This window comes from Ptychodera flava, chromosome 9 (assembly GCF_041260155.1).
Source record: "Ptychodera flava strain L36383 chromosome 9, AS_Pfla_20210202, whole genome shotgun sequence".
NCBI classification, from domain to species: domain Eukaryota; kingdom Metazoa; phylum Hemichordata; class Enteropneusta; family Ptychoderidae; genus Ptychodera; species Ptychodera flava.
Window position 1 is genome coordinate 40814840 of NC_091936.1, and position 18524 is coordinate 40833363.

The 18524-nt window shown below is 37.2% G+C and overlaps 1 protein-coding gene across 1 annotated transcript in view; it reads right to left on the minus strand.

The window, feature by feature from the left end:
- LOC139141030 (receptor-type tyrosine-protein phosphatase N2-like) overlaps window positions 1-18524 on the minus strand; it is a 260917-nt gene that overhangs the window by 104100 nt on the left and 138293 nt on the right. Inside the window, exon 9 of the mRNA XM_070710596.1 lies at window positions 7176-7255. Coding sequence (XP_070566697.1) covers window positions 7176-7255 — 80 coding nt within the window. The remainder of the gene's footprint in view (window positions 1-7175; window positions 7256-18524) is intronic.

Sequence of the window (18524 nt, forward strand, 5' to 3'; positions counted from 1 at the left end):
CCTTAATTCCTCATCCGCACTAGACATGACAGCATCACCCAAGACTACATCAAGTACAATAACTTTCACTTTAATATCCTTGACAACCCATGACCAAATATTTGGTTTCTTCTTTTCACTTTCACATCAGTGAAGTAATTATACGCAATCAATATCCTAATTAACATACCTCTCCTCATTTTTCAAGTCTCATGTTTTCGTTAGAGCCGGGTAAAAGTACGGAATACAAATCAAAGGACGTGGACAGGCTTTTCATTTATAGAGTACCAGTATAAATTGGATAAATCTTGCATGGTTGGTTGTCAAAATATTACTGCATGAAAGAATAATTGCAACTTGACCCTAATAAATCTGACAGACCTTTCACAACATTATTAAATGCAAAATTTGATATCTGAAGTACCATCCTTATGGCTAGACCACAACATGCAAAGCAAGTAGCATGTGTTCTTGTCTACCAAGTGAAAAATAACGTGCACCTTTGACACAAAACAAACTTTTAATAAACCTTTTCAATTGTTAAAACAGCTGAAAACAACAGTGTTCCAATGAATGTGACATGTCAAATAGATTTCAATTTTGTAACTTAGTGTCAAGAAATGACAGCACTGATATCGCAGCATCCCTATGCACTTCCATATGTATGCAAATATGAGCTAAAAAAAGAAATCAACCAATCAGAATTGACTTTGGTAAATGAGGGTGAGGTTGATGTTTGAATGTCAGAGTGACATCGACTGAACTCTAAAAAGTACCGTACATTGTACTCGATTGTGATTCTAAAAGGACATTAACTCCATGCTCATCATGTAATCTTTTTGAATTCAAGTCAAGATGACAATGATAATATTCCAGTGATGCCCATCTTATTCATGGGCATACATGGGTACATGCCGAAACCCAATCAATAGTTTACATACTGTATGATTGTTGCATTTAAATTTCCATGTCAAATTATTCTGTATATAAGATGTCTGTCCAGAGTAGGTTGTTTTGTCGTGCTCCTCACAGAAACCATGACACCCTATTTGCTGGCCAGTGAATTTTGTAATTTGTCAGTACTGCACTGAGAAAATATGACAAAGTAGGATTTCGGGGAAAATCTCGTGCAGGGATCTACTTTTGTTCTGCGGCAGTACCTTGATTTTGCAGATACTACCTGTACAATCTGTAAAAGGAGAATATAATATTGCCAGAGGGAAAAGCAAGCCACAAAAATAGCATCTTTGTAGTTCCCACAAAAATACATATATGAGAGCTTTTTTTTTGCATATGGAACAGAATGCCCCTTCACATTTGCAAATGGAAGATGTATGGCTCTGTTGGAGTCGGCAACATCAATCAAGAAATTAAACATGAATTTTGAAATCTTGAAGAAAGCATGCAAGTGTGCAGAATGGACTTTTCCCCTCCTCAAGAACATTTTATCGAAGATTTGCTGGCAAATTTGCTGCCGTTCATAAAAGCACAGTGACAGTTCACTCAGAATTACTCATGAGGAAAAGGGCATGTGATAAATTGTCGGTACTAAAGCATGTTCATGCATGGAGTGTAAAATTATGGATCTATTTTTCCATGCAACCTGCTACTGCAGGCAGTGATTCTGTTTACTGAAATGAAGGTAAAAGACTGCATCATTCCGCCTGAAAAAGAGACATAATGTTCAGAAAACTGTAATTAACAGCTGTCTTGTGTTCAAGCTCAGGTTAAAGTCACACAGCATCCATGTACATGTACTTGTCATTCCCCGAGTGTTTGAAATGCTAAAAGCGGTATTTGCCATTCAAGGCGAAATACACCAGTTTCGATTAAATTAATAAATCATGAGGCGCCTTTCGTTGCAAAAATGATAGACGTGATTCTGTTGGAGTTTGTTTGTGGATTTTCAAACAGGCCTGGACAAGAGAGATTTATGAGCAAAAGCACTGCTAGTGGCACATGTTAGTTTCTGCACAATTTCATCATCAATTCTACCCTCTGTCGGTACTTTGAGTTTCACTTGGAAACCTGGTATGCCTTATTTTACTTAAACAGCAGACTCTGATTCAACATGCTCATGAAAATGTTCACTTTAAAAAACAGGTAATTTATGATGGAACAGAGATAATTTTTCATTTTAGCATTGAGGAAGACTTTTTTAGCATCTAGCTATCAATACTAAAACAATCTGGTTACATGTTCCTTAGAGCATGTAGATTGGCTAAAAAAAGTGCTGATGACCTTTCGGGGTTAATTTTCTCCTGATTTTTATGACTATCCATTTCACAGTTGCAGAAACATCACTGACGGCTTCTTTTTCACAGCCGCCATTGAAATTATCATGTTGATCTGAGATAATGTTGACAGGGAGCAATGAACAGAAAACAAAACAAATTACTGAATCAGATGGAAGGCTGGACAGCAATTCAATAGTCAATTCTTTGGGTGTTGCAACCATTGACTTCTGACACATAAACTGAATAAGCTTGGCGATGGACACATGAGACAAGAAAATAGACTGACTCCCTAAAATGCATTGGGGTTTTTCTGAAAAGAATTGATCATACCATCAATTATTCAACTGTCTATTTTATGATTGCCTTTGCTGCTGTAATTATACCAAAACCACCTCAGGTCTCTGTTAGGATTCAGAACTCAACGAAAACTCTTTTCATGCCGAGTGGAAGGGGAAGGACTGGAACCACTGAATAATTCAGATGTTTTTGTCTTTGGAGAAAACGCTGTTTCAAAGCAGACATCTATCACAGACCTTTAAGCACTCTGTCGACCACACTAAATATAGGACATCCTACATGAAAAAGGAAATTGTCCTTGGAAAAAAAGGTGAATGTACAAATGGATCTTTAGCAATCATCAGTGCCCACAGAACTACATGCACAGAATAACACTTGAAATTTCACACTTGCGAGTGAACAATTGACACAACATGAGCGACTTAAACTGAAAGTAAAACTACACATTTTTCATGTTGTCATGATGACATTTGAATTTCCAGATAGCAGTGTTCTTGCTGGAGCAATTTTAGAGTAGTGGTCACTACTCTAAAATTTTTGGAAAACAATAGAAACTCCTTCAGTACCATAACAATTTGTTCTATTGTTATGCAAATTAGCCACCACTCTATAAGAATATCCCAGGGAGAACACTGAATAGCAATAGGAAAGTTTGCTCATAAGCAGAAGGCAAAAGGATGTCTGCAATCTGTAATATTGTTGTTGCATGGAGCAGTGGCTGACAGGAATAGTTGACGTATCTAAGCAAAACCTTACAAGACAAAATCATCTCTTTCTCATTTCTTTGACATACCAAAGTATCCTGATCCTTCTTTTTTCCATTTGAAACATTCTTGTTTTATGCATAAAAAGATCCCTGTCTGGCAATAATTCTGTAAATGTTGGCTATATGAATTTTTGCATTTGTCATTTGATCTGGCACGCTTTATCTTTCTCATGATTTTCTTTTTCTAGTAATCCTCCCACATGGATGTATTTCTGGTTTAGCTTTGTGTGCTGTAATATTCATCTTCAATCACTGACCTTTACAAACCATAGTTTGAAATATTTGCATATTGCTAGGAGATCACCTGCTAAGCTGGCCTAATATTTTCTACACTGTAATGTGCATCTGTAATGATCAACATTTCATCATTACAAACAATAGATCCAAATATTTGCATATTGAGTCATAGAACATCTGCCATACTGGCTTAATGGTTTATTTATATTCAGACGGTTCATGTGAAGCTTTCATGCTTTTGAGAAAAAATGGAAATTGGTTTCCCAAAATCTTGTAGTTGTAGAGAAAGCTCTCAAGGACAACCACTGTATGGTAGCAAGTGTTGGGTCTTAGGAACAATCATATTGATTATGCTGGCAACATCTTGAGATGCTGGCAGATATACCTTATTTATATTGTTGAAAACAATACCTGTTTGTCATTTTCAAAAGTGTTTATGGCAGTATCACTCCTGGATATACACAGCTAGTCTTATATAGCTTTGTCAACAGCCTCTGATTCATAGTTTGAAATATTTGCATATTGAGTAATAAGATCGTCTGCTATGCTTAAAGGACTATTGCCAAATCATTGCAGCTCTTGTTTTAGTGTATTTCTAGGCCAACATGGTGGCTGACACTTTGACCTGACTAAATTTACACTACCGAGTGAACATAGGCGGCCCATACATATTGATAAGCTTATTATTGAGTTTTTCTCAGTTTTCTCTGTCACTGTCAGCCCCTCTCCTTTTCTTCATGCTCTGACTGATCGTAGTAAATAAAATAAATGACTATATAGCCTAACCTATAGCCTCTTGACTCTTTATTCATTTTACACTCCATTACAAGGACGTATATCTCTCATACACACATGCTGTAATTGATTAGTCAACACAACTAATTATGCTAATCCGTGGACTTATCAGAGGTTGGTCAACATCGAAAAGATAGTGATGTTAATGAAATAGGAGAAGGTATGAAGATCTTGGGAAACGTGTCCCGAGGACGTCCGTAAACCTAGTGGACGCTTATATATTCATGATATGCGCAAACAAACACTGCTCATTATTCAAAAATAAACGGGAAGTTAGATCGAAAGGAACACTGGAAACGCGCATGCTTTTCGTTGCCAAGCGCCAAATTCTAACATAACTAAGCAGACATGGTCCTGCTCCATGTAACAAATGCCACCCAGAAAGTATCGACCGACCAAGCAGAAAAAGATCGCCGGAGTTGCCGTTTCATGAGTTTTTCAACAAAATTATATAGATGTATGTTTCACGTCGTCGTTTTCTGGGAGTGTATATACCAAGTATAATTTACAAACCGCGTCGTGATTCAAGGCACAATGGTGACACATTAGCAGGAGCACACACTGGAGAATTTTGGCCAGCACTGTGAATTTTTTAAACCAGTCACCTTCATTTCTCTGCACTCGCTATTAACTCCATGTCTACCGGTAACATATCGTTATTTTCTGTCTCAAAGTACGTACCAGCAACAGGCCTTTGACGTCAAAGTCGGTTTTTTTCTGGTGTACGGTAGCAACCAAGCTCATGACTAGAATGACTGTACGGCGTCAAAGAGTTAATGTCGCCGGTTACTTTTTTCGCATAGTAAAGAGAGTTGGTCGCTACATAGAGCTAGTTTCTAGCTCCATGGTCGCTACTAGTCTACGGAATTCATCGATTTTCAATCGTGCCTTATGCAGTGTTAGTGCACAAAATTCCCGAAAGAAGCGGCGCACGGCTATAAAACTTCGTTTATACTGTTAGGCTAGCTTTGGGTCCATATTTTCCACCCAAATTGCCAACACTCATCGACAACATGGTTATTAGGAGCCTACCACTACAAGAAATCCGCTCGAAAATCACCAAGCTATCGCCGTTTTTCCAGCTTTTTCCGACATGGCTACTCGCAGACCGTTCTTTTTCTGGCGTACTTGTAAGCGATTGACGAGGCTCAGTGTAGCCCGTCTCTAAAGTCACCTGAGCGGTGACCTCGCAACATCGAAACACAAACTGACATCACCGATGATGTCGGCCACTACGTTAAGAAGCCTGTGAGAATTTTTACCAGCACTGTGAATTTTTTAAACCAGTCACCGTCATTTCTATTCACTCGCTATTATCTCCATGTCTGCCGGTAACATATCGTTATGGAGAAGTTTAGTTACACGTAATTACGTTCCATCGTCAGCTGATCAGTGATAACCATACGTCGCGTACGTGTAGAACATACGTTCGGAACGGCAAACAACACCTCTACACATACAAAATGTAGTCATAATTACGTGTAGTATTTTTTAGATATTCTTGATGATTTCCGCGAATTTAGACAAGAAACCTTGTAAACTATCATGGTAAACATCGTTGATAATCATAATATTTCGTAGAGTTTGCACCAGCGCAAGAAGTACTTGCTAAGTTGCTATATGATTTCCTTACATGAACGAAATGTTTCTTAAAACTTAAACGAATTTCCAATGTTTGTGAGAAAAAATACAGCAAAATTATCGAGAACGCATAGCAGACATTAGGCACACCACCGTCCCTCCACCCACGGACGGTGGGCAGACAAAACCTTAGCAACACCACCCGATTGAGAGAACCACGCTTAACCACACGAACTTTGACCCTAGTCAAAATCAGGCTTGTCCCTGGGAAATATGTTTACAAGTTTGCCCACATATAAACAACGTAAAGGTCAAAGGTTTCAACTTCCGACTTCCTGCTTTACGGACGTCCTCATGCCATGAACTGCAGGCAAGGCACTGGCAGGGTTTGCACTGTTCGCGACCATTTAAACGTTTGAAATAAGTGTAGCTGGCTCCCCTCGGCCATCGAAATACATTGGCTGCAGTAGATTTTGGATAAATGGTCATGACTGGCCGCAATTTAGTAATTTCTGGACACATTTGAGGAGAGCTTCTTACCTTCCCGTTTTAGTAACCATTCCTATCTTTCGCGATGTTGAACAACCCGTAAAATCCCTGATAAGTCCACGGATTAGCATAATTAGTTGTGTTGACTAATTAATTACAGCATGTGTGTATGAGAGATATACGTCCTTGTAATGGAGTGTAAAATAAATAAAGAGTTACAGAGGCTAGGTTATGTTATATAAACCATTTATTTTATTTATTCCGATCATTCAGAGCATGAAGAAAGAAGAGAAAATGATAGAGAAAACACTAAAAAACTCAGTAGTACTTATTGGGTCGCCTGTGGAGTGAATAGCAAATTAACATATGATCTCTCAATCAATGGTCCAATTATTTCAGTAATATTCAAAAGACGTTTACACAAGGCTATTGAAAATCTGAGCCAGATGGCAGGAAAGTCAATTTTTTTTAAAGAAATCCATCAAATGAAGCTGCTAAGACTGCTTTCAAATGACTTTGTGAGAGAAATTAAGCTCAAAAGTATACATAGCAACAGGTGTGGAGAAACAGAGCATCATGGGATATATGGGGAGAAAAGAACAGACATGTCTGCATCAGATGAATGAAAAACAGAAAAAGGATTGTTTTAATGGATGAGATTTGATAAGTCAAGGTTCATGAGGGTAGACTTCAGAGTCATGGAGAACTGGAAAGTATGGGGTTGCAATGGATCTGGTCATTTGTTTTTTTGCACAACACGCTATAAAGCTCAACTGAATTGAAAGACTGCCAACCTGCTTCTCCATCAATATCAGATGCTGTCATGTTCTTCTCGTTGGGGTTTACCCGAAATGACACCTGGTGCTGGGACACGCTGTGAAGTGAACAAACAAAGGGAAACCAATTGTTAGGAATGTTGGAGATATAGTCTGAAAAATTGTCACTCATTAGCATATACTGATTAAATCACCATGTCCATACATGCAAGCCAGTCTAGTTTAGTTTACATTCATTGTTTGTTCATTCTTTGTTCATTCAACAGAACCTGTGCAATCAATTATATGATCTTGCTGAGATTATGCTGGAGGTTGGCCCGATAAACTGTCTGATGCGATGATAAATGATGTGATAGACAGGAGAGGAAATACAGAAGCGTTAGGTCAATATTGACAGCATTTCAATGACTGGAAATGGAAGTCAACAACGCTACATGTCAATTTGATATCATTACAAGTACTACACTAAGAGGATTGTATAATTTTGATCTTTCGCTACTGACAGATTATGAAAGTGAGATGATGCCAAGGTTTTCTTCTTTCACTCCCTGACAGATTTTGCTGTAAAAATGAATGGCTTCCAGAATTTCTTTTGAACACCTTAATCCCCCTTTAGATCAAGGTGTCAATAATACTAAAGGATTGGAAAAATTATGCTGGGAAAACTCAGATGTTGAATACAATAAATGTATATCTAATATTTTACCTGTCTATAAGGTTATTAGAACACAGTATAAGGTATAATATGCAACAGATGAACTAATCAAACTCCATCATATCAGCTACTTATTGCTAAAAAGTTGAACATTTACTTCTGTAAAATTATTCAATTGACATTTGTTAACCTCCCTTGGACAACTGAATACCTGTTGCTAGTTTTAGAAAAACAGTTTCCTGAATTCTGGTTACAACAACCAGAACCTGGAAAATGTATCTTAATATACCAAGGCCTCACAGAAATACTGAATACACAATTGTTGAGTGTATGCCGTGAAACTTGTGTCTCCGATGTTTTCATGTGACAACTTGATGTCGTAGACAAGTAGAGCTAAATAAAAACTGTATATATCACCAAGATGGGAAATGATCTACAGAAAATAGACACATCTATCTAAGAAATTAATTTTATCAAAACTACACTGATCTACAGAAAATAAACACATCTATCTAAGAAATTAATTTTATCAAAACTACACTTCAGTTTCCTTTGTTTTCAAGAATGAAAGACCACACAGGCTGAACTACCAAAATTGACATTCATCTGACATTGATCTATTTCAAACAAAAGAAATCTTATCCTAAGGAAGTTTGATAAAGATTTATGAACATCTCCAAGATTCTCATGTAGAATTTTTTGTCTTTGTGCATTAAAATTGATGTAACATATCATTTTGAGTGTCAGAAAACAAATTCCCACTAACATGCATCCTGCCCAACAAGTCTAGATGGTGCCGAGTTTTGGCAGATCGTCCATGTAGCCGACACGAACACGAAGTGTCTGTTACCGGCTACCAAAAACGATGAAAAATAGTAAAGAATGAGCTACAAAATCACTATCAGTTTTAAGTTGCAGGTAGAATAAGTCTGTGCCTTTGTAAAAAATAATATAAAAATAGTAGAAAGTGAAGAACCAGCTGAAAGTTAGTTGAGGAGACCTTGACCGCATATCATTTGCATCTCATTGTCGGCTACATGGACTGTGTGCCCGAGTTTTATACTCATGGACAAGTTGGCAGACATCATTATAAACAACAGACTTTTACATCACCACAAGGCTCCTATTACCATAAATATATATCACAAATGGAGGTAGAAAGAGAGAGAAAGAAAGAGAAAAATAACTCTTCACATTAACCTAGAAGCCCAAGCAAACTTGATAGACTGTCTATGAGATTGGTTTAAATGGCCCACAGCATGGAATTAGTCATACTCTTGTGCAAACGAGATTTCCGCACATGAATTTTTAATTGGTTTTATGTTGTACAGTCAGATCAAACTTTTTATGTCATATCTTAAAAACCCTACTGAATGTAAAACAACAAAGGCTTGCCATAGTCACAATATTTTGGCACAGCTGAATCTAGTCAAGTGTCAGGGAATCAGAGACTTATCATAATGGAAAAAAGATGAAAGCATGGGATAACCAGGCTGAAGGAAATAATAAATGTACAAGAAGCATTATCAGCTTGAAAGAAAAGCTTTGTATAAAGATGATTATAGGTATCATATCCCGTAGGGGAGTCTAAAATATAATTCTGTGTATTATATGGCTTTTAAGTTTCTATCTGACCCATGCTGAGTGTCCCATTGCATTTGTATATATGCCTTTTTGAAACAGTAAAACATTGTTGGTAAATATCAACTGTAATTGTGATAGGACTTTATTTTCCTACTGGTAACTCTGAAATGAATGATTTTACTTGATAGACAGGTTGGATGAAACCTAAGAAGGGCTAACAGATGCAATGACTAGTTTCCATTCCTGAATGCAGAATCTTCCAACAATATGACAGTTTGGGTACAGTCGTTTTACTGAATAACTGCATTTGATGACTGTGCAGCTTCTCTGGCAGTTTCCAAAAAACACACTTGAATCACTCACTTAACACATAGCAGTATATCAAAGCTGTCTGATCAGTGGTCTCGAAGGATAAAAATTGACCAAAAATAACAAAAAAAGCCTAAAAAATACAAACATGCAGATTTTAGCATAATTTGAAGAAATCTCATTTATGTTTTCCCTAGGGATATGTATACCAAATATTAAAGCTCTCATGACAAGAACTTTCGAATACGAAGATTTTTGACCCAAAAATGACAACAATTGCCTAAAAATTACAAATTTGCATATTTGATCACAATTTGGACAAATCTCAATAAGGTCAACGCTGTGGACCTGTATACCAAATATCACAGCTGTCTGACAAGCAGTTTTGCAAAGGATTTTTTAATGATTTTTTACCAAAAAATGACAACGTTGCCATAAAAATGCAAACTTGTATATTTCATCAGCGTTTGAACAATTCTGAGTTAGGTCACCCCAGGGTCCTACATACCAAATATCAAAGCTGTCTGACCAGCGGTTATGAAGAAGAAGATTTGGCCAAAAATGGCTTCTATGAACCAATTTGCATAATTTAAACAACAAAAAAAATGAGAAAAACTTTCGCCGTAGTTACATGATGCATCTACAGACCAAATATCAAGGCTATAATGACTGCAATTCTCAAAATACTTGAGTGGACAGACATCCCCTCAAAGGGACATACATAAAGACACACATACATACATACACACAGACTGATGCCGGACGGATATCCATCCCAATTGCTTCTATAGACTAGAGTCTATGGTAGCTAAAAATGAAATTTGAAGTCGACAATTAGCGTTTTGATTAGTAAAGTGACTATTACGGAAATCTTTTTTTTCCTCAAACGAGTGAAATTTTATGACAGAGAACAATATGGTTGAGGTACAATTTGGTGAGGGAAAGATATCAATATAATATTCTAATGTTTCATGTCACCTATGGCATAGCCAGCGGCTGTGGATAGCAAGTTGTGAGGTCAACCAAGATTAGAATCCAATCTCTCTCTGAGGAGTCATCCAAGTAGACTTCTGTGGCCAGAAAATGTTTTGCAAATGATGGATGATGGATCTAATCGACCAATTTGACTTGTCGTGCAGGTGTCATACCACCAATTTCTTACAAAATGTAATTGGATTTCCACTGTACATCCCAATACCTCTTTAATCTACTTCACACTTATGAAATCTGTAAGGGGGATTGGCCAATTTCAAACGTTTAAATCTAACCTATAATTTAAAAGTCTCAGATTTCCCTTCCTGAATAACAGTTCTTGTCATAGGTACGTACACATGCTGAGCAAAAAGAAATATGGTTAAATTTTTTTTATTTGCTGGTATCTTCTGTCACGAACACCTTGATTTTTAAGAGTACATGTCAAATAAGGAATACAGAGTTAAATGATTTTGTTCTTTCAAGAACTTTATTACATTTGTGCAGTGACTATATTTCTACAACTTTACAGGGATGGATGGATTTCACAAAATATAAAATTATTATGAAAGTTCAAATGACTCTTGAGCGAGGTATATTCATGCATATTGGCATGTAAGTGTGAGAGTGTATGACTGTGGAATAAGCCTGTTAATCTGCTGATATTGCTCTCTGCTAAATGCCAGAAAAGGCCAAAAAACCCACAAAGCAGCAGGAAACCAGACTCCTGGTGTTCAATTTCAGGCAAAAAAACTAGTCTTGAGACTAAATGACAGTTTAAGATGCAGCAAATTCAATCCCAGAAGATCCTATTAACAAGAAAGTCAGATTAGATCACTCATTCTGGGATCATGGTATCATCACTTATGTATACATCTCCATGGAAACCACAAAAGAGCCATGTCTTCATTTCAGCATTTTGATTGGTCAATCACCGTCTTATCTGGCCATCTTTGCCAACATCCAAATGAAGAGGTTAGGATGAAATGTGGTAATTGATACAGCTGACGACAAGACAAGCTTTATCTGCCTTCTGTATCAATGTCATTAAAAAAACGATGTCTCGAATAGCTCGCCTGCATGCAAGAGATCATAACTGCATGTGAACTATGGCCTCAGCAACCACAGAGCTACAGCAATGAAGGATCCTTTGAGAATATGAGCATATGGTATCTAGTTGAACTTATCAAACAGTAAATTGAAATTTTCTTTTGATTTCTGCTTGTTGAAGTTGACTTTGTCCTTTTACCCCCTTTACCTCCTTTAACTAAATGTTGAATACAATCGTTCCTTAAAATTTCTTGACAAAAGAGTTATATATCCTGTACATGTAAGTGAAATTTGTGTTCATGCCTGATACAAAAAAACAATCCAAATTTCTAGATGAGCAGCTTCACTGTACATTGTTACCGGTATATCCTTTCCTGTAAAGAAGTTCAATCTTGCCATAAAAAAATTAACAGCATATCACACACAAGTTGCCTTTCTTCAGAAAGCAACACGTTAAAATTCAGTATAGAATCCCAGTACATGCAACTTAATGGCATTTCATTGCGCAAATGAAAAAAAATCAATCTTAACGCTACAATACACATTTGGTCTTTGAAGTTCTTGATGGTTTCTGTCGGCTACCATATGTGATGTACAAGTGTCACTTTAGAAAACATGTGATCCACATGGCAAATGCACAATAAAAATCAAATTACGTCATAAAACAGACAAAAAACAAGTCACCAAACTTGACAGTTTGGTCACCGTATACCAGTACACTTGGGCATGGATTGTGTATTTTACAGTCAACCTGTTCAAACCCACCATGTCCAGGGAGAATCGATAACAGTCATTATCCAAATGAACATAATGCAATGGGTTGGTGATTTCCCTTATACAATATCCCAACATGCAATTTTGCCTGTCAGACCAATAAACGATAGGCTGTGACACAAACTCATTGCATACCAAAATATGGCTAGGAGTAGATAGAAGTTATGATTGTGGAACAGTTATGCATGTCATAACTTGGCTACGGTACATATGCACCACAGCAGTCCCTCATGGGTGTACATATTTCATGCATGCAGAATTTTATTCAGCTCAGATCAGGGCGATTGAGTTCTACGAAGAACAGAAAAATTAAGATATGCAGCGACAGAACTGTGTGAATAACAGCATGAAATACTGCTTTCAGAATTTAAGTTGTTAAAATATTGCAGTTTCACATTTCTGTGACGGATTATGTTGACTGTAAGTGGGGCTATGCAATGATCTATGACGTCTAATCATAGAAACAGTAGGAGGCAGGATATTTTGAATCTGTTTATCAGCCATATGTTATGTTCTGTGGCTATATTCTACGCTCTGATTCTCGTTTGCTCAGCCAGAACGTTTCACACTTTCACCTCATCTCCTTGTAAAGTCAGGTCAGATCTGATTCACTGAAAACAGTGCAAATGTACCGAAGTGTGGTAGTGATAGGGTTTAACCCTACCTTTCACCAGCATGGTTTGATCCAAACCCATTGTTATCAATGGCAAGTGTGGACCTGTTCACAGGGAATTCGGGGTGAACAGGCTGGAACATGATTTGAGCCTTGGCACTCTTTGCATAGAAGTATCATATAGTGATGTGTGATGGAGATAAAATGGCCACTTAGTCGGCAGTTAATGGAAAGAAACAGGTTTACATGGGCAGTGTTGAGATCTAAGTCCGTGCTCGTACAATGTACATTTGTAAAGACTCAGGCCGTCACCAAAAAGTTTTTGAAAAATACATATAGTCATGCTTTCTCTTTCAGTTCTCCAAGAATAAACAACACAATGATAGCCTTTCTCACAAAGTAAGCCATTACAAAAGTAAGCTTCAAAAACAGAAAAACACATGGGAAAAAAAAGTACAATATACGTACATAGGGATAAAAGTAAATGAAGGGAAGATACATGTGACATTTTGCTGTACATAATGTCAAACCATTGGTGATGTAGATTATCAACGTGACTGTAAAATTTCAATGTCCACAGATAAGGGAGAAAGCGTCATGACCAAAGAGCCTCAAAATGCTTCTTCCATCTTGGTATGACAGTCTATCTGTACATTTCCGCTGCGTCTATTCCTTGGAAAAGCTAAATGCTCACAAAGCTGTTGTCAGATGATCTCCTGATAAAGTTTTGCTACCTGGCAACATCTTGCCCTCTGACCTTTACATTGGGTGCATGGTCAAGAGATAAAAACTTCAGATTAGCACAAGTGCCAGAATTTTAGTACGTGTCTCAGAAGTGTAATATTATCATCATTATGATTATATGCCGCTTCCAAGGACTGTGTTTTTGATGGAAATGTGATTACACTTCTAACACATGGACAATCTGATGAGGTGGAGGCTTCTGAGATAAAAATATGCTTCAAAAATAGGTATCCAGTATCTCAGGTTTGATAAAAACTTCCAGATTTGCAGTCAGCTCTGCTACATCACCTAACATTTTCAGAGCATTCCCAAGTTATCAAGTAAACAACTACGTTCACTTCTGAATCTTCACACAAGCAACACATTCTAATTTCACTTGTGACACAAGAAATCATTTGTACACAAAAATCCCCTCTTTTCAGTCGCTGAAGAATTTCACATTTTATTGAATTTGTGGATTTCCATTTTGGCTAATCTGGCATGGTGGATTATTGCATATCTGTACAGCCTGAATGGCTGTAATTGAGGAAAGTACCTGACCCGTTTCTGCATCTGAAATTGAAAATATAAGTTGAACATACTGCACCCAATCCAATCAACGTAATAGTGTTTTCCATTATATGCCCTGCAAAGAACACCTTTTTTTTGTTAAATTACACTTTTTCACACTCAGATGCTAGAGAGCAAGAAACCATAAAACACAACAAAAGATCAGATTCAAAGCAAAGACTGAGATCAGAATTGCCAACTCAATATATTCTTGTGATACTAAAACATGTGCCGGATGACGTATTATGCCTTCTGTTCTCGACCCGTTCTGTTTTTCACATATTTCACCAATGTGATGCCATATAATCTGCTTAACTCCACGGAACAAGACCATGGACCCGTCACAAAGTAGACATTGTATGGTGCAGTTCTGAATATTGTATATGCTGAGATCAAAATGTACATCAGCAATGTACATGACAAGCGAGTTGCACTTGGCCTTCAAATGGACATGAAAAGCAAATCACTATAAACGGTCCTGACACAATCTTTATGGTTGAAATTTCGATTGTGATATCAGTTTCTTTGTGTCTATGCTTTCATTTTGAATGATTAATAATTACTTCCCCAAGTCATACCTTATGTTTTGCAAAATATTTTTTTCAACCTGCAATACAACAAGGGGAAACCATGCAGTATATTGATAACACATATATTTTCCTATCCCTCAGGGATTCTAAGGACTCAACATATCACCCAGCATAGAAAGTGACCTAACTGACTATCAATGTCTTTCCTAATCCTCAGCCTTGCATGTCTTTGAGGTTGCCCTCTCATACTGATCGTTGGTTTAACCCCTTTCACATGACAGTTTGTTCAACAACACAGTTGCTCAATGGAGAGGTTGAATCCAAATTATGAAGAGAGAGAGAGAGAGAGAGAGAGAGAGAGAGAGAGAGAGAGAGAGAGAGAGAGAGAGAGAGAGAGATCTGAAAGGGCTCATCATTCATTGATGCATATAGCAATTAAAAAAGAAGAAATTCAACAGTGTAATTCCAAGATGTGATTTCGTCTTTCATAGAAATCGTAGTGGATTTTGAAACAGAACCAACAGCATGGAATGTTGCAAAGAAAGAAGTAATTTAAGAGAAGACCTGCTGCGAGCATGTACACTACAATTCAACAACATCACTCGGTTGCTAGGCAACAGACTCCCATCCTTAAACATACCATACTGCCAAGGGGCATCTCGTCTCCGGGAACAGATAGGAAAAAAGGGGGCAGGTAGTGAGGAGGAAGACTGAAGTTCCAACCCTTGCTTTATGGGAAAGGGGGTAACTCAAGCTGGCATGTTGAGTGAGAAGTAAAGTCAGATAGCTCAGCATATTAAACTAGAGTCACATGAAGAGAAGCAAATTAAAAATCACAGGAGTTCTGTGAAAGATAGCTTCTCTTGTTCTATGATCAAACACCCCATATTTTAGACAATATCAGGTCCCTTGTCACAGCATATACAAAGAAAGATTGCATGACAGCTATCTGCATGACAATCGAGTGCATATTAACGACTTTTTATATTCAAATTAATCAAATTTAACTGTTGAGGCAGTGGAGGGAAAGCGAATAGACACACAGACGGACGAACCATTCATGCTTGAAATCACCAAGGGGGAACAGAAAATTGAAATGTGATGAACAGTGAGTGACTATTGACTAATTGCTTTCACCATCTGATCAATTAAAATCCACCATATTTCATTAATGAGGGTTTTTAAGAGTGAGTTTCATTTTAGGAGATTTTCCATTTGATTTGTTATCCGTTAGCCGCTTGCTTGGCAACATCAGAATGCTGGTAAAATATGATTCCATAAGCACGCCAATTCATCATTAGAAAATTGCTGTGACAAAGATTGATGCTGAAGAAGAATGCACTGTTACTATGCTGGTGGGAAGAAACATCTGTTGCATCTGTTTTGTGGTAGAGTCAGAGTGTAATTATTGGGTTTCCCCAAGCGCATCTCTCTTTCTCACTCTTGTCTTTGCTCCTTTATGTACATACCAGAATTTTAACCAAACAGCATGCAAACTAAAGTTTGATTTTGTTAAAGATATGATTCCATGAAAGGACTACACAATGGCAATAGGTCACCAAAAGAGGGAGCCATCATGACAAACAAGGTTGAGCACCTGAGTTGCACAACATGGCTAAAAAACACTTAAAGTAGGCTAACCAGTGAAATTTTGCTCCTTAGATAAAGGGAGCCCTCTAGTGCCAACTTTTCGCCCTTACAGAAAATCTTACACTTTTTACTCCTTCAGAAAAAGTCATTTAATATTATCACATACAAACAGTTACACTGTGTTTAACATCCAATATTTGAGAAAAAACACAACATGCTAAAAAATTAATTTCATTGGCATAACTTATTGAACTTTAAAAAACCTCATGCAGATTAGATTTTTGGTCCTTGGTAACCATGCCTATTTCTGCTCATTTGCACACAAATGAATGAGATAAGGTGTTACCATTTAATTTATGTTTCAATAATTCCGTGGCTACATGTATAAATCAAGAACTGACAGTGAGGAGAAAGCATGGACATAAAGAATGAAAACTCTCATTCTCATGTTGCTCAAGCCTTTGATATGAACATTAATGCGTCTTTATTATTTCAGTTTGAAGCCAAATCCTGCCTCTCTTTTTAAGTACAGGTACATGTATGGCTTAAGTGCTGCACTACGCTTTCTGTCATGCACAGGGCGTCCAAGATTCTCCAGGGATACTGTTTGAACACACAAGCTTGTGCGTTCTGTGGCAGTTTCCAATCCTCAAACTCCCATGCGGGGCAAACAGTCAATTTGACTGGCGCTCACGAGTGAATGACTTCACTGAACACTGGCTGGGATCTGGAGTTCTTTCGCATGAAACATTAATAATGTGAAAACAGCACCGCAGTCAATATTATTATAACTAGCATCTGCGTACTGGAAAAGTACTAAATTGAAAAAGTCAACTTAATTCCATCACATAGACAATATTGCATGGAAATCTAAAACACTTTCTTTACTCACAAGATCTAAACAAACCTCTGATTATTTGACCCTGTCACGCACACTTCCCTATGTAGATGGTCAGCTTTTTTGCAGAAATATATAAGCCTCATCAAGAACATATACACACTAAAAGTAATTATTCATAGCCAAATGTTTTATAGGAAAATTTTAGAAAGCAGAGTGATGAAAACTAAATGCCCATAGCACTTTTCCAGTCATTATTATCTGGCATTGTATCAGTCAAAGCATGTGGCATTGCCAAATATGGGCAATACCATAGAAACAGAATACAATGAGATGTCAAATTTGGACCCCTTGCTTAGTTTGTATGCAACGGACAGCTAACACACTTATTTTTACTTGTGAGTCTGCATTATGGGACAATAATAAAAACAAAAAATATCATCTCATCCTCACTTTAAATATCTTCTGCAGGACAGACTGATTCCAAGCCATGTTGAAATAAATATTATACTGAACAAATCTTTGTGTATAGCAGTATGTTACATATAATTTTAGAGTAATTAATTTGAATCAAGAACTCAAACTGAATACAAGAAGCACATCTCCATTGAACATGACACATTTTGATGTGTAAGGTCATATTGCTGCTGAACCGAAGCCATAGATGTACAAGGCATGAACTTGGAGGATAATAAGAGCATTTCATCAAGTCCATCAAATTACACCTATTCACCATTTTGGATCAATAAAACATCTGGACGTCAATTTGCCTTCTATTCTAACAAACATATGAAGGAAACAGAATCCTCAGAGTTCACAACTGGCAATCAATTACAAAAGTACAGGAACTGACTAAGTTCAAATTCCGACAGAAGATGAAGGAATTTTGGGGATGGTTTTTGCCTATAATGCTTGGCCATGTGTTTCATTCTGCATGCTTAGGTGCAAGTCTGACTGATGACATACAAAACAAATCACTGCGGAGCTCAAATATAAATCTTACGGTAAAGAGACAGAAGAAAGCTGAGTGGACTGAAAGGTAGTCAGGTTCAATGAAGATGTAGAAAAGTGACACGATAGGCAGGACAATACAGATGGGAATAATGCCATAAATTAGCCTCTTGATTTGAAAAAATATCTATCTAGGATAACTGGGAAA